This window comes from Actinia tenebrosa, unplaced genomic scaffold, assembly GCF_029948245.1.
Source record: "Actinia tenebrosa isolate PJP-AT-01 unplaced genomic scaffold, QUT_ActTen_1.0 PGA_scaffold3__52_contigs__length_22856419, whole genome shotgun sequence".
In the NCBI taxonomy this organism is placed as follows: domain Eukaryota; kingdom Metazoa; phylum Cnidaria; class Anthozoa; order Actiniaria; family Actiniidae; genus Actinia; species Actinia tenebrosa.
The window spans coordinates 2,914,152-2,939,440 of NW_028292580.1; the positions used below are offsets into that span (position 1 = coordinate 2,914,152).

General features: G+C 38.5%; 2 protein-coding genes and 1 pseudogene across 2 annotated transcripts; 2 read left to right on the forward strand and 1 right to left on the reverse strand.

The window, feature by feature from the left end:
• Window positions 1-26: 26 nt before the first annotated feature.
• Window positions 27-3,385, forward strand: LOC148907743 (uncharacterized; annotated as a pseudogene).
• A 5,425-nt stretch (window positions 3,386-8,810) lies between these two features.
• On the reverse strand, window positions 8,811-16,723 carry LOC116306344 (lactadherin-like). Its single transcript, XM_031716384.1, has 3 exons — window positions 16,642-16,723; window positions 14,126-14,460; window positions 8,811-8,963 (listed from the first exon to the last, which is right to left on the reverse strand). Exons 1-3 carry the CDS (start codon window positions 16,721-16,723, stop codon window positions 8,811-8,813), a joined length of 570 nt encoding a protein of 189 aa, XP_031572244.1.
• A 2,305-nt stretch (window positions 16,724-19,028) lies between these two features.
• Window positions 19,029-25,262, forward strand: LOC148907744 (uncharacterized). The gene is made up of 2 exons (XM_089035735.1): window positions 19,029-23,467; window positions 23,549-25,262. The coding sequence occupies exons 1-2, from the start codon at window positions 19,029-19,031 to the stop codon at window positions 25,260-25,262; spliced, it is 6,153 nt and encodes a 2,050-aa protein (XP_088891861.1).
• The last annotated feature ends 27 nt before the right edge of the window (window positions 25,263-25,289 follow it).

The window sequence follows — 25,289 nt, forward strand, 5'->3', positions numbered from 1 at the left end:
GGTATGAAAGTTTAAAAGTATCGAAAATGGAGAAATATGTAAAAATCGCCATACGTTTAGAAGAAAATTGGTATTTTTTGTCTGTTATCTTGGATGACCGAGTTGAGGACTGGGTACGAGCTTGACAAGTATTTATTTAAAAACTCGCTATTATTTCGATGTTTGAAATATATTTATTAACGGAAATGATAAAAGCAAACAGTTCTAGCTATTTTGAATCACAAATGTGAATTTTAAAAAGAACATCGGCTAAAAAACCAAAATTATAAAATATTGACCAGAGGGAGCCCATGACTTACATTTTTCATAAAATTAAAGTCCAATTAATATGGGATCCTGAAGAGATTGAAATGGGCACCGGTCCTAATATTGATTACCATACTCTATTCTACATTCATGCAAATTTTGGTGCTTTTGTCCGCTGTGTATAGATCTGACGAAAATTTCGCACTTAGCCACCTGACTATAATAGTAATAATAATAATAATCGTCATCATTATCATCACCGTAATCTTCATCATCATAATGTAATTGTCATCATCATCATATTCATAATACGGAAGTAAATCAAAAAATTTCTTCTTCATCTTCATTTCTCCCCTCTCCCCATTATGACTTCTCCCGGATATAGGACCATCAATAATCCAAAACAAATTTTGATCTGGTTAGGGGAGTTCGACTGCGGAACAAAAACAAAACACAAAACGAACATACTGCAAACACAAGCATGACATTGCATGTGAAAGGTGCGACGGTTCTCTTGAAACCGTTCTAAAAGAAATGGAATCTCAGATCCATGTCATCAAGATGACGAGTAAACAAAACAGACTAAAGTTCGATTTCAAACAGTGTGAAACAAATGAAGATATAGAAATATAAATAGGTATAGTGCTTGGGAACGAGGTTATTTCCGACATCGCTGGGAATCGAATTATTAACAGATATCCCTCAAGAGAATATAAAGTAAGAGAGCTCATCCCTGTGCCCCATGAAAGTTTTTTGAAAATATATTTTTAGCTCCGAGCGCAAGCCTGAGCTATTTTAGCATGCGATTCCTGATTGGGCAGACTGTAGTTACGTCATTGACACACAAAAGAGCGGCAGTGACAAGCAAGCTTCATGTAGTTGACAAACAAAACTTTATTCAATTTTACGACAAAATGTGTTAATAGAGGAATTCCTCGAGAAATTCTGAAAGGGTTTTTGAAGGAATCCAGAAACAGGACATGTAAAAAATACTCAGCTAAGACAAAATCATTCAAGCTTGTCTTTAAATCAAAACAATGGAAGCTCCATTGAGACTCATTTTTTGGAGTTGATTGCAGTTATATATGAGACTGTATGTTGTCCAGATTTCTCCAGCTGAACTGAAATACTGATTCGTGTGTGAAACAAAATACTCGTCTTATTCATCATCTTCTTAATGTACTATCGAAAACGCTACGATAAATTCTTTTTTCGCTGTCTTCACTGTAGGTTCTTTGCTAAAATTTTCAGCTCAATTTTTATAGCTGTTTTCTTCCCGGGCATTTTCGCTGTTTAGCTAATTCGTAAAATGAAAACCATACTGATTTGATCTTTTTAGATGTTCTTTTACATCAATTGTTAAATTTAATAATGTTTATTTCGTCTATGAAGTTTTCTCGTCGGAAACTAAACATTTTTCGCTCACATGGAAGTCACTAAAACTCTGAACCAAGCATCAGTAATCGCATGCTAAAAATAGCTCAGGATTGCGCGCGTAGCTAAAAATAGATGTTCCAATGTTTCATGGTTACAGACTCATTATGGGAGATTTGATTTGTTACTTAATATTCTCTTGCTATCCAGGCATGGAAGGCGCATTTATTGCGCGCTGTCGTACAGAAGGAAGCGAAGCAAGATGCTCTAAGTAAGCTTGACAACGAGACTTGCTTGATCGCAGTTGACTGGGCAAAGAAGTTTCTATCACTCAAATACCGAGAAAACATGAGCCATATTTTTTGAAAGCGTGGACGAAGCTGGAATGTTAGTGCAGTAGTCACTAAGCAAGGTGAAAACTACGAAGTTGAAGGTTACGTCCATATTTTTAATCCATGCACTCAAAACAACCATGCAGTTGCCTCTATTTACGAGCACCTCATCCCCACCGTAAGAGCAGAGTACCCTATGATTACAAGGCATATTTACGATCAGACAATGCAGCATGCTACCACAACGGCCCGCTGCTGATTTGTCTCTCTGAAATTGGCTAACAAACTGTCGTCACACCTAATCGCTATGACTTTTCTGACCCTCAAGCTGACAAAGACATTAGCGATAGGAAAACTGCTGCAATGAAAGCCCACATCAGACGGTTCGTGAATGACAACAACGACGTCTTGAGTGCAGAAGACATGAAGAAAGGTCTGGAGTCTCATGGAGGAGAAGACCTTCATGAAGCTAATGAAATTTCAGACATAACTTTGCGCTACAACTTTAAATATGAGCCCTGTGGAATACGAGTTTGGAAAGGCTACGACATTGGGAAAGGTAAAGTGCTAACCTACGAAGACCTGCAAACAGATCGACAAGACATTGAAAGTTTGAAAGAGATTCAACCATATGGACCTCGTCATAGAGAACTAGGCGTTATTAGCACTACAGCATCGACGCAATCAGAAATCTTGTCATACAGTGAGAGTACCCGTATCTTGATTTTTCAATCTGAGCACTAGCCACAATCACACATGGATACAGGCAGGGATGTCAGAGAGTTGGAATCTGTTTCTCTTTATCTGTTTCTCCATTAGAAAGACGTGAGTGGAAAGAGTGACGGGAATTAGCAATGTTGTTAGAAATTCGAAATTCATACGAGTAGTGTATTTCCCAGCCAACACTCATGTCTATATAATAAATTTAAAAAATTTACGATGGTTTAGCGTGGTATGTCCTCTTATTTACCACGATATGACGTCAAAAGTTGGTCAAAATGTTATGGATTCACGAGGCGTAAACCGAGTGGGTCCATAACTAATTTTGACCAACTTTTGGCGTCATATCGTGGTAAAAAAGAGGACATACCACGCTAAACCATCGTAAATTTGTTTTTTTACTACAAAACTCACAAAACTCTAGGAAATAGACGGCGCGAAATCGAGAGGAAGAGAAAAAAACAAGGAAATTAATGCCAGAAACCACTCCATTCAAACTCTAAAATAAAAATAAAATAAAACGGTTTTTCTTGCTCAAGCTGAAAAAAAAGTTTGACTTTATTTGATGGTAATTTTTTACAAACATTTTTGTGAACAAACTTTTTGATTGGTTTACAAGTGACAAATTGGCTTTTCAAAAGCACGAGGTGATGAAAACTAGCGAAAGATTGTTAGAAATACATTTCAAGAAGAATGAAATCATATTCAATTAAGAGTTTGTTGAACTTAAAAGTTTCACTTGTGATAACTCTTTGGTGGAACAACAAAGATTTGGGCTTGCGAAATATTGCAAGATTGGAAAGCGCCGTTCGGATAAGCAACGGACGAGAATGAAGAACTGTACTGGCGCTTGTTTTGGTAGCCGGACGATTCCATTTCACACCCAACAGCACTGGAAATAATCTCAGAAAATCGCTTTATTTGGCTTGTGGATGGTCTGGAATTGTAGCTTACCAGACTCTGCTCACTCTTATGGCCAGAAATGGCCATGATATGCCTTGAAGGAACTCCTGAGTTTGACAGCGTTGTGATCGATGTGCTTCGTACGCTATGGTTGGTGTAGACCTTTGACAAATTGGCACCAATGGAGATATTTTTCATCATTTTTGCCAGACTGTTGACACCAAGTGGCTTGTTTTCGTACCATACTGGGTCTGCGGCATTTATGAGTTGCTTAGGCTTTTGGAAAAAGGCTTCTTGCAGAAGGTTTAGCTTTGAAATGTAGAGCTTGAGACACCAGTATGCATCTCCCTCGGTGTTGGTGCTGTAGAGCCTTGTTAGTACTTCGTTTGTGTCTCCATAACCTCCTTGGTGGTTTCTGGTGGCTTCTTGGTGAGACATGAGTGCATAGTCACAGCCCACGGCATCTTTCTGAAAGATGAAACTGCTTTTGCTCACATCCACGCCGGCACCAAAACAAGGTCACATAAAACCATACTATACGCAGCAATCCATCGGGAGTAGTTGGACTCATGAAAGGACTTTCTTTAATCTTGTCAATATCTGCTGCTTCGACTACTGGTTTGTGCTGGACTTTTTCTTTGTTTTCACGCCTTAGAGACTTCAGTTTGGATTCAAGCATCTTGTTGCTTTTGTGAAAACTCGGGTTTTTGGTGATTGATACGTATCGACCTTCCGATGCAAGATGCCTTTCCATGGCATTTCTAAAGCCAAGCAGTGTGGAGCGGCTATATCCTTGGCCAGCTTTCGATCTAGCTTCGGCATAAAACCGGTAGAGATGGCCATCTAACTCTTCATCTGTCATCTCTGCTGTGTTTTTCGAGATGCCTTTTTCGTCGCACCAATCTGTTTGAAAAGAAAGCAGATTTTCCTAGCGTCAATTTTGATAATCAAGGTAAGCTAAATATATATAGTTTTTGTTATTTTTCTTAGACTAATATGTTCAAAACTGGATTCCAAAAGTTTTTCTAATCGATAAAATACATGATATTTACCTCCAAAAGCTTTTAAAGACCACCTTGTTTGCTTTTTCGTTCCTTCTGCTTGTGCGTTGGAAACAATTTCGATGAGCTCGCTGTCTTGCAAGGCTAGGAAGCGACTTTTCGGCTGTTTTTGCAAGTCTTTTTCTGCTTCCACACAAGCAGACAGTAGTAGTCTAGAAGTTAAACCCAGAATTTTTCAAGTTGCCTGCACCCCATGGGTGGCCAAGGTTTCTTGGTATCATTTTAAAGCTTGAAGCCTGTAGATTACGAATTTGCTTGTCGCCACTTGAAAAAAGTGTCCAAACAGCTTGGCGACCTGGCCTAAAGTACATACTTTCTATTTCCCAATATTTTCGTTATTCTTCATTTTCTTGACGTTTTTCACGTTTCACACACAAATTTTCGATAAAAACAGCTTTGATGTGTTTATTATATGCTAAGCTAATGCACACATATGAAAAAGCGAGGAAATTTTCAGGAAATGTGGAATTATTAGCATTTTTGGGCCATTAATCACGATTTTAGATTCATTGAGCGGCAAAAGTTTTTTTTAAATAATTTTAAACGTCGCTAAACACGCATTTTTCTTATAAAGACCTTAGTTTGACCTTATCTGATTAGTTTTCAGAGAGAAATGACAAATATTTTTAATATTAGCTATAGAAAAGACAATTTCCGTACTATTCGTCAAACCGGAAGTTGATAGCTAAACTACTTCCGGTTTACGTTTTTCAAGATTTCTTGAATAAAATCGGAAAATAACTCATTGCAGACTCTGGTAGTCTTTTATTTATAACGAATTAACACTCTTATAGACGTTTACTACTTGTGTGTACTCTTTTCAAGTAGTAAATAGGTAAGAATAGAACATATTTATGGAAGGAGAAATACTAACTGTCTGTGTATAAAGAGGAGCTGAGATTTATAAATTTATGCTTGAAATCAATGTAAATCATTATGTATATCTTTAAAATAATGCAAAATTAAAGAAACAAATGAAAAATAAAATCTCAAGTGTTGCAGATGTTGTTTTGATTGGTCTTCCTGTGTCTAAATGAGCCTGCAGTCCAGTAGTTCCTAATCCAATATGGCGTACTTCACGTGTTGAGATCTCTTCAAATCCTGTAAGTATACATACTTTAGTAGCTCATACAGTTTATCAGTGAGTTATTTAACACTAACACAAGGTCTATCTTATATAAAGTGATTTCAAAACTTGACTTTCAGTAAAATTCTTCGCATAATCTTGGTATATAAATCTTCGTATGAGCAGAACGACTTGAGTGAAAAATCTCCGTTTAATTATCGTAAAATGAAGGGCTAATAATTGGTAAGTATTCACATGAAGGTGTACTGAGGCTTGTTTCAAGAATCAAGGAATCACAGAACACTAATAATAGCTTTCTTCTAAGGTCGGCTTTGAAGAAAACTACTACCTGCTATAACAGGAGCCGAGTCCTTAATCAATCCAGGTGGGAGGTCGTCGATTCCCGTAGCTTTTGATCTTTTAACTGATTTTAAAAGCCTTTCGACGTCCCTTTGATTTACAGGTTCAAATTCAAAATGTATTTCGACTTCAGTTCTCTTTCGAGTCAATGCAGGTAGACGCCATATGAAGTTCCTCAGAGGAATTGTTTTTTCTTTCAGAGCAGAAATTGTTGTGGTGAAGAATGAGCAGAAGCCATTGGAAATTTTTGAGGGATCACTTGTCTTAATACCATGGAATTGAAATGATCGCGCTGCACATGACTTCTCAGATTTATTAGGATATATGGATTTGAGAGTCTTCCAGAACTTTGATGTATTGGAGGATTTTCGGCCTTAGCTCTTCGTATTTCAATATTTACTTCATTGCGTTTTTTCTTATATTCTATTCCATCAGAGCCTAATTTGTCTTTACGATATTTACGAAGTAATTGATCCCTTTGATTCATAAGTGCCTTGACAACAGATGTTAACCAAGGAGCTGGTTTGCCTTTAACTTTTTTCACTATCTTTGGGGCATGTCGGTTAAACACGGATTCGAGGCAGTTTTTCATAAAATTCCAAGCTACATTAACATTTGTTGATAAAAATACTGGTGACCAATCGAGATTGCGAAGTTCATTTCTCAGCGATTCAGGATCATAATTTTTATAATCCCGACAGTTTATCACCCTTGAGTTAAATTTCCTTGAATTATTTTTCCTAACACAGCCAACCATTTCGTGGTCAACAATAGACGTTGGAATTACCCCAGAATCACGCAAATTTTCAGCACAGTTTGTGGCGATGACATCAATGAGACTTTTTGAAACTTCAGTAATTCTAGTTGGTTCTTTAATTATTTGCTTTAGGCCATGTAGATTCAAAATGGATTTAAATTCTTTGTTATCTCCTGGGACCAAGTAGTTGACATTTACATCTCCCAGTAAGATAATTTCTTTACATTCTTTTGATGCCAGAGAAAGCATTCCATCAAGCTCTTTATTGAAGTTACGGTTGAGATGATTTGATGAATCAGGAGGAGGATACATTATGCAAATTAAAAACTTTCTTGCCAAATTTGGTTGAATTTCAATCCAAATACTTTCAACATTTTTGTTTTCCAAATCGTTACGACGTTCCCACTGAATTTCATCAGATATATAGGCTGCCAATCATGACAGTTTACCCAAATCCCTCACCTTAACACCCAAAGAAGCACGCAATCGAAATTCATTGAAAAAACTGCCGCACTTTCGAAATTTTCAATCTTAAAAATCACTAAATTTCATGCCTTCCACCATGTCTGACATGATAACGATATTTAACTGAGCGTATAAAAAAAAAATCCTATATAATTAAACTATTACAACGCAAACATATTATTTAGAAGGTATCTCATCTGATAAAAGATAAGTTGTTTATAGTAGATTATAGTGTGTAATTTATTTATGCCGCGCACAATATTTTATGGGTCTCCATGCAATTTCATGGCCCGTAAGGACCCAAAACTGAGGGGGGTGGTGATATCTTGGGAACCAAAATCTCGTCGAGCTTGATAATTGGTCGATCGTAATCTTATCAGATACCTATCAAATGGTATTAATATGAAGAGAATCGGCCGAACCCATCTTTTATCCACTCTGCCCGGTTTTCTCAGACAATGACTCTTAATAGATGTCTATTAAATAGAATAACATACGATAATATACTTTTTTGCTCGAGCAAGAACAGACTAAAAAAATTAGTACATCGCTATTTAATTCCATAGCGAAAAGATTTATAAAAAATCGAGCAACAACACTTTAATTAATGAAAAATAAATGTCGAATAGAAGAATATCCGAATAACTAAATATCGGATAATATCAAATATCGGGCTGGTAAAAGAAGGAAAAGAGAGGTATCTATTAAGGTATGTAATATAATTCTAATAGAGAAAAATAAACATAATCTATTAAGGTATCTAGTGAATGATTTATATGCGAGAGTATCTATTGATAACTATCATCGGATATTTGATATTCCGTCGATACCGCGCATAACTCAAATTTCAGAGACCTCGAGACGTCAGCCTTTTAGAATTGTTTTCGAAAGTATTCGTTTACGCCCGTCATCACGAAAGCGCGTAAACGGCGTTTTCAAAAATATACACTTTGGAAAGCGTTTTCGTAAAAACGTTTGACGGTTAGCGTTTTTGTCATTTACGCGTGGAAGGAAGTGCGCTAAACGCATCAAAAATTACGCGTTTACGAAAGATTACTTTATACGTGTGGGCGTGGTGTAATGCTTTTCATTCAACAAACAAATGTTCTCATTTATCAAGGGGAAATTCTATTTCGTTCCGGTATTTCTCGCTATAAGCGATTGAAACATAAAGGTTGATTTCAATTTTAAAATAAAGGAATTCAATGCAAACTACTTGTTCTTAAAATTGCAATGACACAATCTTTTTTCGTCATTTACGTGTGTAAGAAAGTGCGCTAAACGCATCAAAAATTACGCGTTTACGAACGAATACATCTTTTGTATTTAATTTCTTCGGCCTCGAATATAAGATTATTTTGAAAGGGGTCTACAAACTTATGGACAGACGGGTGAATGGATGGATGAACTGTGAGAAAAACTGTGTTAAAAGTTACAAACTTCAATGTAAATAGAATAAAAAGAGATCAGTGATAAGGAAAATCGATAGAAGGATGGATGAATGTGTGAATGGATAACCACCATATCTACTGACCTAGCTTCTTTCGCCCATATACTTCCACACGTAGTGCTTTCCATACTTTGTACTTTGTTGGTATAAACCTTATAAATCTGGCGTCAACTGGACTGTCTAGGACATTGGTCTTCACAGCATTTTCGTCTGTATTACCGTGAAAAAGCTGAAAAAAGAAAATTATATTGTGGGTAATAAAGGAATAACTGATAAATATTAGGTATAGAGCACTTTAGAATCGAACAAGAAAATGGGGCGAGAATTGTCACTTGAAAAAGCATCTCAAGATTAGTCTTGAAAATTTGAACATGATTGGATGAAACGAACCATAATCATTAATTGTTTCAAAAGTGTTGAAAATTTACACAGAATGTATGGTTCGCGGAAAACTTGTCCCTTGTAAAAGTACATTCTTCGTAAAAAAATTGACATTACTAGCGACTAGGTCGCCATTGTCCAAGCCACGTTGAGGTATCCACTGAGTAAATAAGTAATTAGATTGTTTAATCTACTTTTCGTCGTTCCTTTTAGTTTATTTTGACGATGACTGATAATGATGAAAATAAACAGGAGCGCCGAAAGTCTTCTCTGTGATACTAAAATCCTCAGCAACTGTTTAATGGCAGCCACCAGCTATTACAGTTGTGCGTCCCGTCCCCGAGGGAATCTGACATTTTAAGGATTGTTCCCTATTAATTTTAATCGATTCTTTGCTCTACAATTATATGTTATTTTTTATTCGTAAATGCTATACAAAATACGCTGTATCTTACACTGAATTATTTCATTGATCACATATTAAAATGCATCTTGCGTAGAAAAAACCCTAGAAACTAGAATGTTCTTGTTTATTGACGTCATCACTCATTATGACGTCGAAAGCCAAATAAAAACCTAGGTTTTTTATGAGAACATAGATTTTTCCAAGTCCGCCTGTTCTTATATAAATTGTGCTTAACTTGAAATCAGGCTATCTTGGTTCTTAAATGGGTTCTCAAGTTTTGGTAAGAAAATGAGTACTTGTATTGGTGGGCGTGGCATTTTTTACATTAAATAATTCAGGTAGTAATTTAATTAATTAATCATATCCCTTTGTAATCACTACCAAATCCTGCAATCTGATTTGTTCAAAGGAGTGCAATTAATAACAAAATCATTAATCGCAAATCTTTTTGAAAGAACCAATATAACAGAACAGAATTCTTATATTCAGCTAATCAGAGAAGGGAATTATTAGCATTATTATGATTATTTAATAATTTGCTGATAAATCGTTTATTTTATACCAGGAAAAACCTGATTGATTTACTTCTTCTTCTACTTTAAATTGATCATTCTGCAATCTTTATTGTGTCTTTTTCTTGTGTATGATTACAAAAAGGAAATGATTAAGTGGTAACTGAACTTCGTGTCGTGCAAGTTGGACCGAAATCATACTTTCAATTAACAAATTGCACTCTACGCGGTCGTGCAATTTTGTAATCACACGTATGATTTTGATCCTTATAGTACACTCAACAAAATTACTCGACTCTGATTGGTCGAGAGGAGTACAATTATAGCGTTAATTGTACTCCGTAGGAGTACTGAATTAAGTCGCTATGGCAACACGGCCAAAACAATGTCAAAACAATTATTTTCTATCATTTTGTACTTAAAAAACACATAAATAAAATTTTAAAGCCGTAAGAACTAATCTTTTTTATGCATTTCAGTTGCGCGATGGACTGAAAATCGGCCGCCAAACAGAAAAAGATGAACGGCGTCGCTCCGCATTTTTTACACTGAAATTTTGTTGAGTGAACTATAAACAAAAAATCACACGATCTTCTCGTACAATTTGGAATTAATAGACACTCGTAATGTTTTGAAAGTTCTTTAATTGCACTCGCCTAAAGGCTCATGCAATTACAAGAACTTTCAAAACATTACTCGTGTCTATTAATTTCCAAATTGTACTCGAGATCGTGCGATTTCCTATACAAATTGCACTCTGCGCTCAGTTCAATTACCATCATTAATCATATCCTTTTGTAATCACTACCAAATCCTGCAATCTGATTTGTTCAAAGGAGTGCAATTAATAACAAAATCGTATCCTTAGGAGCTCTTATTCCCATGCTTTTGAGCTATTAACCGCATCTTTTCGAAAGAACCAACCACAGAAAATGAGATAGGATAATCACTGAGTTAGGGGTCGAGCTGAGTTTGAGTTGAGTTTGAGTTGAGCTTCCTAAATGGTCTTGTCACATAATTTTTTGTATTTGTTTATTTTTCTTTTTTGCCTTTATTTACTTTGATATTTTTTTGACACATTTAGTCGTTTACTGCTTCAAGTTAATTTTTCTCTAGTTCGAAAAAATGAAAACCACTTCCGGCAGCCCGAAATAACTCATCCATATTATAATAAAGCAAAAGCGATACTTTGTGTTTATCGACAAACTCATTCTGACGATGATACACATTAAGAGGAAATGTTTTTTTTTAAATAATAAGCAAAAATGGCAATAAGCGCTAAAAACTAGACTTTCAGATGAGTTTTGATCCCAATTTTCGATTTTGGTTAACACTCAAAACCATTTTTAAACACTTACAAACTGATGTACTAGAGTGCAAACAATTAATCCGTGAAACACTAATTAGTAAATAGTACAAAACATTGCTAATTAAACAATAGAAAACAATGGAATTTGCAAGAAATTGTGCTATATTTTAGTATTATTAAAGTTTCATGGTTATATTGTTTACACTATGAGAAAATGCCTGTTTGAAGCGGTATTTTCACTATTGTACAAAGATGTTTTGTTGCATTTCTGCTAGAATGTAGCTTTGTCAGGCTTTTTCATAGGAAATATACGGGAAATAAGCAAATGAAGGCCTAAACATCATTTTCGAAAATTATTTTTTTTGCCCGTGTTTTAACACTTTGATTATACTTTCATCGGTCATCTCCACTTCCAATCAAGTTAAACTTTCTGAATAACAAGATTTTAGCCTTGTACAACAGCCTTTTTTCAAGAAAATAGTTTTTGGCGCTCACTGCTTGAATACGAGAAGAATTCTCTCTATAACTTGTTTTTAATATTTTTAACTCGATCTACCTACCAAGAGACATATCGGTAAGACTTCCGGTTGAACTACGTACCGGTAGGTCACACTGCTTGCTTATTACTCTATATTGTGAACATATCCAAAAGGTTCACGAGAAGAACACGAACCATATTTATGATGGTAATATAACATAATGATGTGGTGCTCATAATAACGCTTTTCACATTCGCCTCAATTCTATTACAATGTATGTTATGTATGTGCGGAAATCCCTGTATTTGTAGCATTGGGCTTCCTGTGCCAACCAAGATGGCGTATTGTTTAAGATGTCTTTCTGCAATTACAACTGCAGGTTTTCAATGATTTTAAGCTTTAAATTCCAAAAAATCGCTGAAAACCAGCTCTCACTTGCTTCAAAATAAGGTAAGATTACAATATAATAAAGATGCGGGGTGATGGCCAAACGAATGACAACTCATCTTGTAAGGCAATTGTTTGATAAAAAGACTTATGTGAAGTGGAATGGTAAACATTCGGCGATTTCTCAATTTGAAGCATATTTTGAACGGAAAATGGAATTAGAAGTATTTTCTAGACCAAGTAAAGTCCTCCCATCGCGCAACTCAAACTCAACTCTCAACTCAAACTCAACTCAAACTCAACTCAAACTCAACTCAACCTAAACTCAACCTCTAACTCAGCAAATAGCCAATGCCACAGAAAATCAGTGAATGAAACAAGCCTATTCAAAGCGTTTGCATAGCGTTTTTCTCCGTGAATTGGTACATTTTTACACTTTTTGATAGATTTTACAACAAAAAAGAAAAAACAAATTGTATTTTTCATGTAGTCATGGAAGAAAGCATTAACTTACAGCTTATTAATAATGATAACATCCAGATGAGCCTTTAGTTTACAAATTTTGAATTCAATGATGATAGTTTTCACGGAAATTCAACAAATGGTGATAACAGAGTTACTAGTGCTGCCATTGACGACGATGAATCAAACAACCAAGAAACGAGCCATCTGCAACAAAATTCAAGTTCTACAGCTGTACCAACTAATCCCATTTGTGATGAACAAAGATTTCCTGTTGTTACTGAGAACGACATCGCTGAATTGAAGTCCAAAGCTGACAACGTAGACACTAAAAGATCAACGAAAACCTGGATGAAAGTTTTATCAAGCTGGTGCAGTGCCAGAGGAGTCAGTGACAAAATTGAGAAAATTAATCTAGTTGAGCTAGACAGCATGCTGACAAAGTTTTATGCAGAAATGAAGAAAGTAAATTGCGTGACTATGAACCGGAGTCATTGAAAATTATGCAATTCAAGCAGCCACTGATCGACACTTGAAAGATGCCGGCTACAATAGCAGTATCACAAGGTCACGCGAATTTTTCCCTGAAACGAACTCTGGGGTGATCAAAGTCAGAACTACATATTCGGTTTAGCTTTGACGAAAAAAGTCACAAGAACCAGTGAAGTATGTTGCAGTGGCCTGTTTTAGACGAAAAGGCAAAAGAGAGACTAAGCGAGGGACAGCAAAGCCAAGCCGAGATCGACAAAATAAAAAAGGTTGGCCAAGGGCGTTTAAAGAAAAAAGAACTTGTCTGTTTATGAACTTTAGTTTTATTAGTAATTCATAAGATAATAAGCTATCGTCTTCTTTGATGACTTAGGCTGATATTATTTTAAAAAAATAAGAAATTCAGAATGTTTTATTTCTTTCATTTGAAAAGCAAGTAGGTTTTTTTTTCTCAGAGAGATTCGCTTTGTCACAACTATTTGACATCATAACTATAAAATAATTAATCGGTTGTTTTTGTTGTTGTTGTGTTGTTTCTGTTGTTGTAGTCGTCGTTGTTGTTGTTTTTGTTGTTGCTGTTGTTGTTGTTTCTGTTGTTGTTGTTGTTACTGCTATTTTTGCTGTTGCTGTTGTTGTTGTTGTTGCCGTTGTTGTTGCTGTTGTGTTGTTGTTGCTTTTGTCGTTGTGGTTGTGGTTGGTTTTGCAACACAAAATGAAAGGCAAGGAAGAAAAGAATATAATTCTGTCAATTTCAAAACTATCAATTTTTTTCGATAATTCCCAAAGCGATCGAGAGAAAAAATCGTTTCCAGTTTTCAACGTTTTAGAATGTCAAACTTTTCCATAACAATAAAATATAGGACAATGAACAAGTGAGTTCCAAGTTAAAATTTTTTAAGTAAATAAGTAAATCTAGATGTACATTTCGCATACTATAAGAATACACTGGACTAAATATGTTCTTACCTTCACTTTGCCACTACTCTGGTACATTGTCCAAGTGTTACTGTCAATAGATGTTGAAATCTTGTATTCTTTAGTACAAAATGGCCACTTAGGATGGCCTTGTGTAGCTACAGCACGGATAACAAACACCTCACCCAAGTCTATCTGTAGACAGTCATTAGGGTCAACATTGGTGTTTGGTATCCATGCACTGTACATTCCATTCAGTCGTGCATAGTGTGGTTTCGCAGATGTGACCAAATATGAGGTAGCCGTAAATCTGTCATCTGGTATGATGTTACTGTTAGATACACCGATGGGGTTCAGATTGATCGTACATCCACTACTCAGAAAAGCTGTAATAATAATAATAGTAATACTAACAATAATAATAACAATTATAAAAATAATGATGACGATGACGATGACGATGACGATGATGATGATTATGACACCAGAACTTGTGCCTGCCCCACCCAAAACCGGCTTAGTTTACTTGATACCAAGATAAAACTGATGATATTGTCATGATTTTTTGAACTAGATTCATTCGACGATAACACTGTAAATGTTAGATATTTTGTTCTTGGAATAAGAAATCATACTGTGCTTTACTTTTCATTTATCCTTGTATTTTGCTTTCATTTTGACTTGATTTTATATTGAATTTATGAAGAATTTGTAAATTGTTTCAGTTTATTTTGTTTTGTTTTTTTCAAATTGATTTCATTGAGGTTTTTCATATTTTTAATTTAATTAGTTTTTTTTAATTTTGTCATGATTTTTTGAACTATGATTATTCAACGATAACACTGATGAATCCAGTGTTCTTTGAACTAAAGGGAAATCATGCTTGCATAAAGTCTGTGCTGACGAGGCCCAATACAGGCCGAAACAGCTGTCCACGGTATTTAGTTGAGCTGGCTCATTTTTTACGCGACTTGAAGTTGTGACAGGCCCATTGGCACTCTTCGGACGTTTCATACAAGGCTCGTAATTTACCTATTACGCATGTTCTTATATGGCTTCCGAGCCCTTCCCACACGGCTTACCGCCTCATCTATCATGACCTACCGCCTCATCTATCATAAAGACTGTTTGGTTTACTCATTACCAAGAAACTAGAAACATTCAACGATAACAATGATAAATTTGTAAGTGTAAATAAATCATAAAATGACGTAAAATGTCTGACGTTCTCAAAACTATAGCTTTACGAAAGTATAAAAACGATATAAGAGTGGATAGCAATCACCGCTTAAAGTGCATATCACCCCTAAAATGATAAAAAATAGGAGTAATCTACAATGATCAAATAAACCATTCTCGGTGTCAGAATTTGATTCTGAACAATTCTTAATTTTTTACAGATTTTTAAATATTTTTTTGGTCCCGCCCTGGCCGAGATTTTTGGGTCGGGGACCGAGCTACCGGAATGACGACAAGATAGGCACCCTTGACCTGTCAAACACTAAGAACACTGTTGATGAGAACCAGGCATACACGCAGATCTAGAATATTTGACCTCTTTGGAGTTTCGTTGTATTTACTGTTTTTATTCATGGCATTACTATCAGTCTTCTGATTCTAAATTGGGCTATGACTGGATGGATGTGAATACAGTTCTATTCCTGGAGTTAAAAAATTTTACTTATTACAGCAACGAGGACCAGCATTCGAGAGGACAGAATAGTAAGTCTTGAAATGCGAGAACGAGTACCTTCAGATCATGGATATGTTTGAAGAAGGGCCAGACTAGAAGCGAACCGCTTGACGTGCGATAATGTTTTAAAGAATACATCATAAAGAAGGACAGTGTAAAATTCATCGGACTGAGGAAAAGTTTTTCATGGCTTTCTCATAATTTGTCGAGCTTTTGACTTATAATCATTCGAGACTTATACTGTTTACGCTTGATATTTTTAAAAATCAATTATTAGTCTATTATCTTGAAATATACCTCGAATGAAATAAAATCTGGTACTCTACGAGATCGAGAAAAACCATTTCTTGAGGTTTTGCTTAGAATCGTTCGATGTTTTGGAGTTCTTAGAGTGCTTTTATTTCGTGAATTGAGTAAGCGTCGAGCATCAAACACAAACTACTACTAATTTTTATACCCTCGCCAAGGGCGGATCCAGGGGGAGGGTCGGGGGGGTCCCGACCCCCCTGTCATTCCTGAGGTCAAATGGGCTTCCTGTGGTAAAAAAGCGACTGGGATTCCTTTGCCCACAATATTTACCCCTGAGACTCCCCCTTCAAAAAATCCTGGATCCGCCCTTGATCGCCATAATCAAAGTACAAGTGCTAACAGAATCGCTTAACTCAGTCGAACAAAAGCATCGTATTTTCGATCTATAAAAAGAAGGCTTTTAATTTAAAGAAATCCTACAAAAAAATATCGAATCCCGTACGAATAAAATGCAAGTGTGTGGGACATCGTGTTTGTGACCGTCACAAGGTTGATGGCGGTATACAATCGTACGAAAGTTCGACTAGTTGGGATCAGAGGAGGATACACTAGTATCCCAAGTTACTTTGCGAGTTTCGTTTTCCAATATGGCGTCGCTTTCTACTCGTCTGTAGCGGTGTGCGACTTTCACTTTCCGTAGCAGCCATTACGTGACCTGTACGAGGTAAAAACTCATGAACTTGTATTGTTTATTAAAAATACTCTTAATCTACATACATATTTGTTTGGATTTGCGGCAATTGTCAGAGTTATATCGCTTGAGTTCAATTTGTCACGCGGTGTCATACCTGATGTCATAATGGATTTTATATGGTACATCAAGTAAATGCTGCTTTTCACATATTTGAGTATTTTAAGTTTAAACAACAAATATGTGTAATTCAGATATTTAGGAAAAGCAAAACCTTGAAATGACCAAAAGTGACCCATGATTTATAGTCTTTTGAACAGTCACAATTGAAGTATATTTACGAGAATTTATCACAAACGTACGGTGGCCCACAAGGGACACAAATCCCTCTAAAATGAAATTTGTTCTGTACAAATAAAATACTTTCTTTTCTGGAAATCGAGGTGTTCTCTGCTAATATCTACCATTTCTATGCAAAACTACAAGTTCTTTCCACAGAAACAATTTTCTCTTAGTAAACAAGATGATATTTTTTTCTAAAGCTTAACCTTTCTCTGTTGAAAAGCACGCGTTCGCCCTATAAGAAACACCTTCTCCGTAGAAGTAACCTTCTCCGAAGAAGCAAAGACCTTCTCCGTAAAAGTGATAACCTTCTCCGTAGAAGAAAACCCAACTCAAATCTAAAGTTTTTTTTGCCAGCATTGCAGACAAAAACTACCAGCAAATCAGGATGCTTTCACTGTGGAGCAAGGCTTTCTTCAGGTAAATTTAAATGCTGACTTAATGGGATTGGAATCCATACTGTTCTCCTTCCTCCATAGAACCAACTTCGTGTTTTGGCGCGAAAACTACACGAAAGTGGGCATGTGTAAACTGAATTTCCGCTGAGGAAGCATCGCAGGCTATATGTAAGTATTATCATATTGTACGGGATACCTGTGGAAATAATAAAGCTTTCTTCTACGGAGAAGGTTTACTTCCACGGAGAAGGTTTTCACTTTTACAGGGAAGGTTACTTCTACGGAGAAGGTTTTCTTCTACGGAGAAGGTTTTCACTTTTATGGAGAAGGTCTTTGCTTCTTCGGAGAAGGTTACTTCTACAGAGGTGTTTCTTATACTGCAAACGCGTGCTTTTCAACAGAGAAAGGTTACGTTTTAGAAAAAAATATCATCTTGTTTACTAAGAGAAAATTGTTTCCGCGGAAAGAACTTGTAGTTTTGCATAGAAATGGTAGATATTAGCAGAGAACAACTCGATTTCCAGAAAAGAAAGTATTTTATTTGTACAGAACACATTTCATTTTAGAGGGAAGTGGTGTCCCTTGTGTGCCACCGTACAAACGCGACTCGTAAAAGGTGTGATATTTTTTGCCCATTTCATACAAAACAAAAATATTTAATAAACCTTACTTACTCCCATACTAGATGTAGAAGTAACGCGAATAATAGCTGGGCTACGGACGTTATTGAATGAACAAGTAATCCATCGAAGAGTTGTCACTCGTTGTTGTTGGATCAAGAGCGACACGTCTCTCTCTCAATTTCTCCAAAAAACTGACGTGAACGAGTCTAAAAACGACTTGTACTCCTTCAAGCCGGGTAAACAAACAGAAAAATCATCTTTTGAAACACGATGAACATACAATAATGAAATATCTTGAAAAGCATTTGCCGAGTCTGAACACCGCCATCTTGTTGTGCACTCTAAGCCGGTCAAACCAAAGTGATGACGTCACTAAAAAGTGATAATATAGTATCAAACAATGCATTCTGGGATACTAGTGTGACCTCCTCTGAGTTGGGATCATATTTCTGTCATTCAGTAACTGAGTACCTAGTACTCATGCTCCGTTAGCTTGGTAATTCGTTCGCATGCTCCGATACCTATCTTGACGTCACAGATTACTCTCGTTCTCAGATCTCTTTTTCACGTCCACCCTGACACAGGAAGCCAAAAATCGCACTGTAGCGGCCTACTTCCGGTAGAGCACGTGATTGCCACGTGCCCGCGCGTGCCAGTAATTTTACTGACCTCAAGGGCACACAACACACAGTTGTGAACATTGTTTGAGTCCACATTTGTTTGAGTCCACATTAGTTTGAGTTCTTTAGAAGACTCACTGAAGCAGCAACAACAAGCTTTATTTCTTGCCTTTGAATTGGGATTCATGTGGATTTAGTGTAATTCATGCAGTAGAAGTTGAAATGTATGGATAATTCGCATGTAAAGGAAATAAATTCGTCAACTCAGTGAAATATGGTCTGAAATTGCCCATCACCTAGTTTATGGAAACTACAGTAACTTCAATCGTCTTTGAATGATGTCTATCCAAGGAAATGTTCAAGACCAAGAAACTCTGGTGGTTCAAGCCGATGTTGGACATGTTGAGGATCATTTTGGAGATCCTTCGGCGAGTTCTACCGAAGTTGAGAAGCGAGAAGGTGGAGTTTTGAACGAAATTCCGCCGTCGACCACGAGGCCCGAAGGGAAATTTTGGAATGGACAGGAAGACTTGGAAATCGGAATGACAGTTCATGAAAATCCCTCAGAAAGGCCAGATAATGAACGGAGACAAAGGAAATTGACCGAGAAAGGTAAGACTTATCGTTTGACTGAATTGAGACGTCAGCGACAGAAGTCTAAGAGAGAAATTGAAATGCAAATCAATAACATTGAAGCCCTCATGAGTCTAGACGAGAACTTGAAGTTGGTGAGTAAAGAAGTTATAAATTTAAATGGTCTCTTTAAGAATTTTGGCGACATTCATGAAGAAATATTAGAACTTCTTGATGAAGACGAAGCCGCTTCAGACTCAGAAATGTATAAGGGTTTATGTAATGAAATATTAAATATTCAAACGTCCACCAAGAACTGGACTCTAGAAGTCAATCGTCGTACGAGAGACGATAAATCAGAAAAGGGTTCTTCAAGGTCGAGAGCTAAGTCCGAACATTCTAAACGCTCTAAAGCATCCAGCACGTCCTCTAGAGTTAAGTTTCTCGAAGCAAGGGCGAAGCAAGTTGAGCTGCAAGCAAAATTGGCTGTGTTCGATAAAATTGAAGCCGCAGAAACTGCCGCCAATGAAGCAGCGCGCAGAGCCAGTAGGGAAGCCGAGAGAGTGAAGCTGATTGCTGAATGTGAGGTTGCAGCAGCTGTTAGCAAGGTATATGAGGATGCGAATAAAGAGGACGAGGAACAAGACTTAGGTTCAGACGACCCAGACGATGCGCCAAAATACGCAGAATTGCCACAACCACGAAACACTTCCCCGATTAAACCCCATGAAAAAGAGACTGTAATAGTCGTGTCAAGTAAACAGCAGGGACTGGGTGAGGGTAAAGGGAGAGAGAGCAAGTTAAATCCAGATGCAGATGATTTTAAGTTAGCAAATGCGCCATTGCAGTCTACCACTTACCAGAGTAATAGAGAGTGGGATCAGAAGTTTGTCTCTACTCGTTCTAGTCCAGGAACTAATTTAAAGAACAATCATGTATGCACCCAGGATTTTAAAGGTCAAACTCGTTTTGCTACGTCCTCAGTAAATGAGCCACCCTCAGCTCTTTGGGAGAAAATGGAGCTAAGAATGTCGCAGCCTCCACCAAAACCAACCCCCTTTGACGGTGATCCCGCCCGTTATCTGCGATTTAGATCGAATTTCAGAGATCAAGTAGAGAGTAAATCGACGTTATCTGATAGCGAGAAGATGAATTACTTAATGGCCTACACAACCGGGAGGGCTAGAGAAGCAATTGAAACCTATGAAGGGTTGCCTAACGGATACCAACTAGCTCTTAATGTCCTACAACAGAGATTTGGACAAAACGCTATGATCATACAGGCATTAAAGTCATCGGTAGTTGCAGGGCCAAGGTTTAGAGCAAATGATAGCGCAAGCCTTCTAGCCTTTTCTGATAAGATAGAAAATTGTTATTGGTCTATGCTCGAATTGAACTCGAACGAACTAAACTGTACTACAAATCTGAAGCTAATCTATGATCGACTACCTGATTCATTACAAAGGAAGTGGCGTAAGGAGGCAAGCATTTACCGTCAAAGATCGGAGGGTAGAGAACCATCCCTGAAGGAACTTTGTGCATTCATATCAGCAGAGTCACAAATTGAAAATGACCCCGTGTACGGAAGTAATGAAGGCACAGTGATTAACCGGGAGAAATCGCACCACATTAGGAACACCAAGATCCCGTGGAACAAATCAGAAACGCATCTGAAATCGAGAATTCCTACCTTCACAACCCAGGTAGAAACAGAGAATAACAAGGCAAACCATGCTAGAACAAGCAAGACTCCTGATTCCTGTAAGGTATGTAAGAAGGATAAACATGAACTCGCAGATTGCCCCGTATTTGCGTCCAAGAATGTAAAATGGCGCAGACGATTTGCAAGATACGGCAAACTGTGTTATAGATGTCTAGCTGGACTGCACAAGCAAAGTGAATGTTCATCGAAAGATGGCTGTAGAGTAAAGAACTGTAATTTTCCCTTGACCCATCACACTCTCCTTCATGTTGACATAAGGCCTGATGACCTCAGTAATGAAAAGGAAAGGGAAGGGGCAAGTGGCATTAGTCAGAATGCTACCTCAAGTGTTACAGGAAGGAACTTTGTTATGTTGAAGGTAGTACCACTGAGAGTAGTTGCTGAAACGGGCAAGGAAGTTACAACCTATGGTCTTCTGGACACTGCTGCTGTGAGCTCGATGATTACCTCACACCTGGCGCAAGAGCTACAATTGCAAGGAACTCCCGAGAGGGTGAACATCAACACTGTCGTCCAAAGCAATCATGAATGTGTTCTACCCAATGTCAGTTTTGCTGTTACTTCAACCACCCAAGAGGGCCCAAGCCTTCAAGTACGCCGCGCGCTAGTAGTCGACGACTTGAATGTACCAGAACGATACTGCCCAAGTCAGATAGATCTGTCAACTTGGCCACACCTTGAAACGTTGAAGCTGTCGAATGTAGGTGTTGGCTTGGAGAAAGTATCAGTTCTGTTGGGTCAAGATGTACCACAAGCGCATGTCGTCTATGAATATTGCTGGGGAGACGACCCTCCAAATCAGCCATATGGTATGAAAACACCATTTGCGTGGTGTGTGGCAGGGCCAACAAGGTGTACAGATGAAGATAATCAACCTATTGCTTTGTCCATCTTCAAACATTGTGATCCGAACACGAGAGACACTGACGTGATGCTGCATAAACAAGTTGAAAGGTTTTGGACTCTTGATAATCAAGGTCTTTTAAGTAATGATGACGCAAACAGTGTTGAGGATACAAGAGCTCTAGACATTCTGGAGAGCACTACCAAGCAAACCAATAAAGGAGGATACGAAGTCGGCCTCTTGTGGAAAAATAAAGGTGTGAGCCTACCCAACAACAGACGACAAGCAGAACAGCGGTTGGAGCAACTCAAGAAACGTTTTAAAAGAGATCGGAACTTCGCGGAGAAGTACAAGATGGTCATGGAGGACTACATAAAGAAAGGCTACGCCAAGAAGCTGTCAAAGGATGAAGCTGACAAGACAAGCGACATCACATGGTACCTTCCACACCACGGTGTTGTAAATCCAAACAAGCCCAAGGTGAGAGTTGTCTACGATGCGGCAGTTGAATACAAAGGAGTCTCTCTAAACGAGGAACTGTTGCAAGGACCGCAACTTAACAACAGTCTTATCGGAGTGCTGCTGAGATTTAGAAAGGAAAGGGTCGCAGTAGCCTCTGATATTGAAGGTATGTTTCATCAGGTTAAGTGTTTAGAGAAAGACACCGATGCACTTCGTTTCCTGTGGTGGAGTGAAGGTATCAACGAACCACCAAGCGATCACAAGATGACAGTCCACCTTTTTGGAAAGGCTGACTCACCTTGCATAGCAGCATGGGCGTTAAAGAAGACGGCAACTGACCATGGCCATGAATTCAATAAGAAAGTTTCTGAAGCTGTTAAAAAAAACTTCTACGTCGATGACTGTCTCGTATCAGCATCAAGACCAGATCAAGCGATTGAACTAGTGCGAGGTCTGACCGAGTTGCTAAACAAAGGGAACTTTCATCTCACCAAGTTTGTGTCAAACGACAAGGAAGTGCTTGCTGCAATTCCTGCTGAAGAGAGAACTACCAAAGACCTGGATCTAGATAGTCTTCCCACCGAGAGGGCTCTGGGAGTACAGTGGAACACTGAAACTGATACCTTTGGAGTTAAAGCGATGTCCAATCCGGGAAAGTGCAATGGTCTTTCAAGAAGAGACTGTCTGTCAGTACTTAGCTCAACGTTTGATCCTCTTGGAATAGTAGGACCAGTCCTTCTACAAGCAAAGAAGCTCGTGCAACGGACTTGGCAATTAAAACTCGGATGGGACGACGAGCTTCCAGAAGACTTACGATACGGCTGGAATAACTGGAAGAAAGATCTAGCACTCCTTAACCAGGTCAGCATTCCCAGATGCTACTTCCTGAATGGCAGTGACAGGTTGCGGTCACTACAGCTTCACCACTTCAGCGATGCGTCTGAGGTGGGCTATGGGACGGTCTCATATCTAAGGAAAGAATCAATTGATGGCAACATAGAATGTGCCTTTGTGATGGCAAAGTCTCGCACAGCTCCTGTTCAGTATGTGTCTATCCCACGGTTAGAGCTACAGGCGGCTACGGTCGCGGTAAGAGTTCACAGTCTCATCATGAAAGAAATTGATCTGAAGATTTCTGATGCGTACTCTTGGACGGATTCCAAGATTACCTTACAGTATATAAACAATGAATCTCGGAGATTCAAGACCTATGTAGCAAATCGTGTAGCAGAAATTAGAGAGGTGTCTTAACCTAGAACGTGGAGACACTGCCCCGGCGACCTAAACCCAGCGGATGATGCATCCCGCGGACTCTCAGCAAAGGAGCTCCTGACAAATGGAAGATGGCTACAAGGTCCTGATTTCTTGTCAAGGTCAGAAGAACATTGGCCAACTAACGAGATTGGCGAACTGCCTGCTGATGAAGCAGAGATCAAAAACGAAAGACCCGTCTTTGTGGTAACAGCTCCTGATGAGCTGCATGAATTGCTGACACGCTACTCCTCTTGGTCCATGCTGTTGAGAAAGGTTGCATGGCTATTGAAGTTTAAGGAGTACCTGAGACAGCGCTGCACAGATCGTGATTCGTGCAGTGATATCGAGAAACACTTGACAACCAAGGACCTAGAATGTGCTTCAAAGGCCATAGTGAAACTTGTACAACGCCAGGTGTACTCTGAAGAAATCCGAGAGTTAACAAGGAACAAGGCGGTCAAACTATCTAGCAGCATAGTCAAGCTTCATCCAGTACTGATCAACGACGTAATCAGAGTCGGAGGTCGCATCACAGAAGCTCCCGTTTCCTTCGACTCTAAATTTCCGATGATTGTCCCCCCAAGTCATTACGTTACAAGGTTACTCATCGAGTACTTCTATCAAAGACTAGCTCATGCAGGACAAGATCACATCCTGGCCCAAATGAGAGAAAAGTATTGGATACCCAAAGGTAGATCAGCGGTGCGAAAGGTGGTGAGATCGTGTTTGTCATGCAGAAAGTACAAGGCTACTGCAATGGAACAGATCATGGCAGCTCTACCAGCATTCCGCACAACCGCATATGAGCCGTGCTTTACTCATACCGGTGTTGATTATTTCGGGCCCTTGAACATAAAGAGAGGACGAGCAGTTGTAAAGAGATGGGGCGCGATTTTCACCTGCCTGAATTCAAGAGCTGTACACTTGGAGCTGGCTAGTTCATTGGAAACAGATTGTTTTATCAACCTTTTGAGAAGATTCGTTAACAGAAGAGGAGCACCAAGGTTCATCTACAGTGATAACGGGACGAACTTTGTTGGTGCTGAAAGAGAGATCAGAGAAGCAATTGATCAGTGGAATCAGCAACAAATCAGCAACGAGCTTCTGCAGAAAGGAATTCAGTGGGTGTTCCAGCCACCAAAGGCTTCCCATGCAAGCGGAGTATGGGAAAGGCTCATACGTAGTACTCGAAAGGCTCTGAAGGCAATACTCGGGGAGAGCCTAGTCGACGAAGAAGTGGCCACCACAGTATTAACAGAAGCTGAGTCAGTACTTAACTCCAGACCTCTTTGTGCGGCATCGGATGATCCAGGTGACTTCGAACCATTGACCCCCAATCATCTGTTGCTGCAACGACCAGTCCAAGCTCTACCACCAGGTGTCTTTGTCAACGAGGATATCTATTGCAGAAAGAAGTGGAAACAGACTCAGGTTCTGGCTAACCATTTCTGGAAACGTTGGCTGAAGGAGTACGTAGCAGCACTGCAAGAAAGACAGAAATGGAACAGAGTCCGCCGCAATGCTCAAGTCGGAGACATCGTCCTCCTAGTGGACCATAGCCTTCCTAGAGGCAAATGGTCATTGGGTCGTGTTCTAAAGACCATCCCCGGAAGAGATAGATTGGTAAGGACAGTGGAGGTGAAGACCCAGAACTCGACGTTGGTACGGCCGATTCAGAAACTCTGCCTTCTGGAGGAAGCTGCCAACATTGGCTGATAACCAGGACAAGAACATTGAACTCTT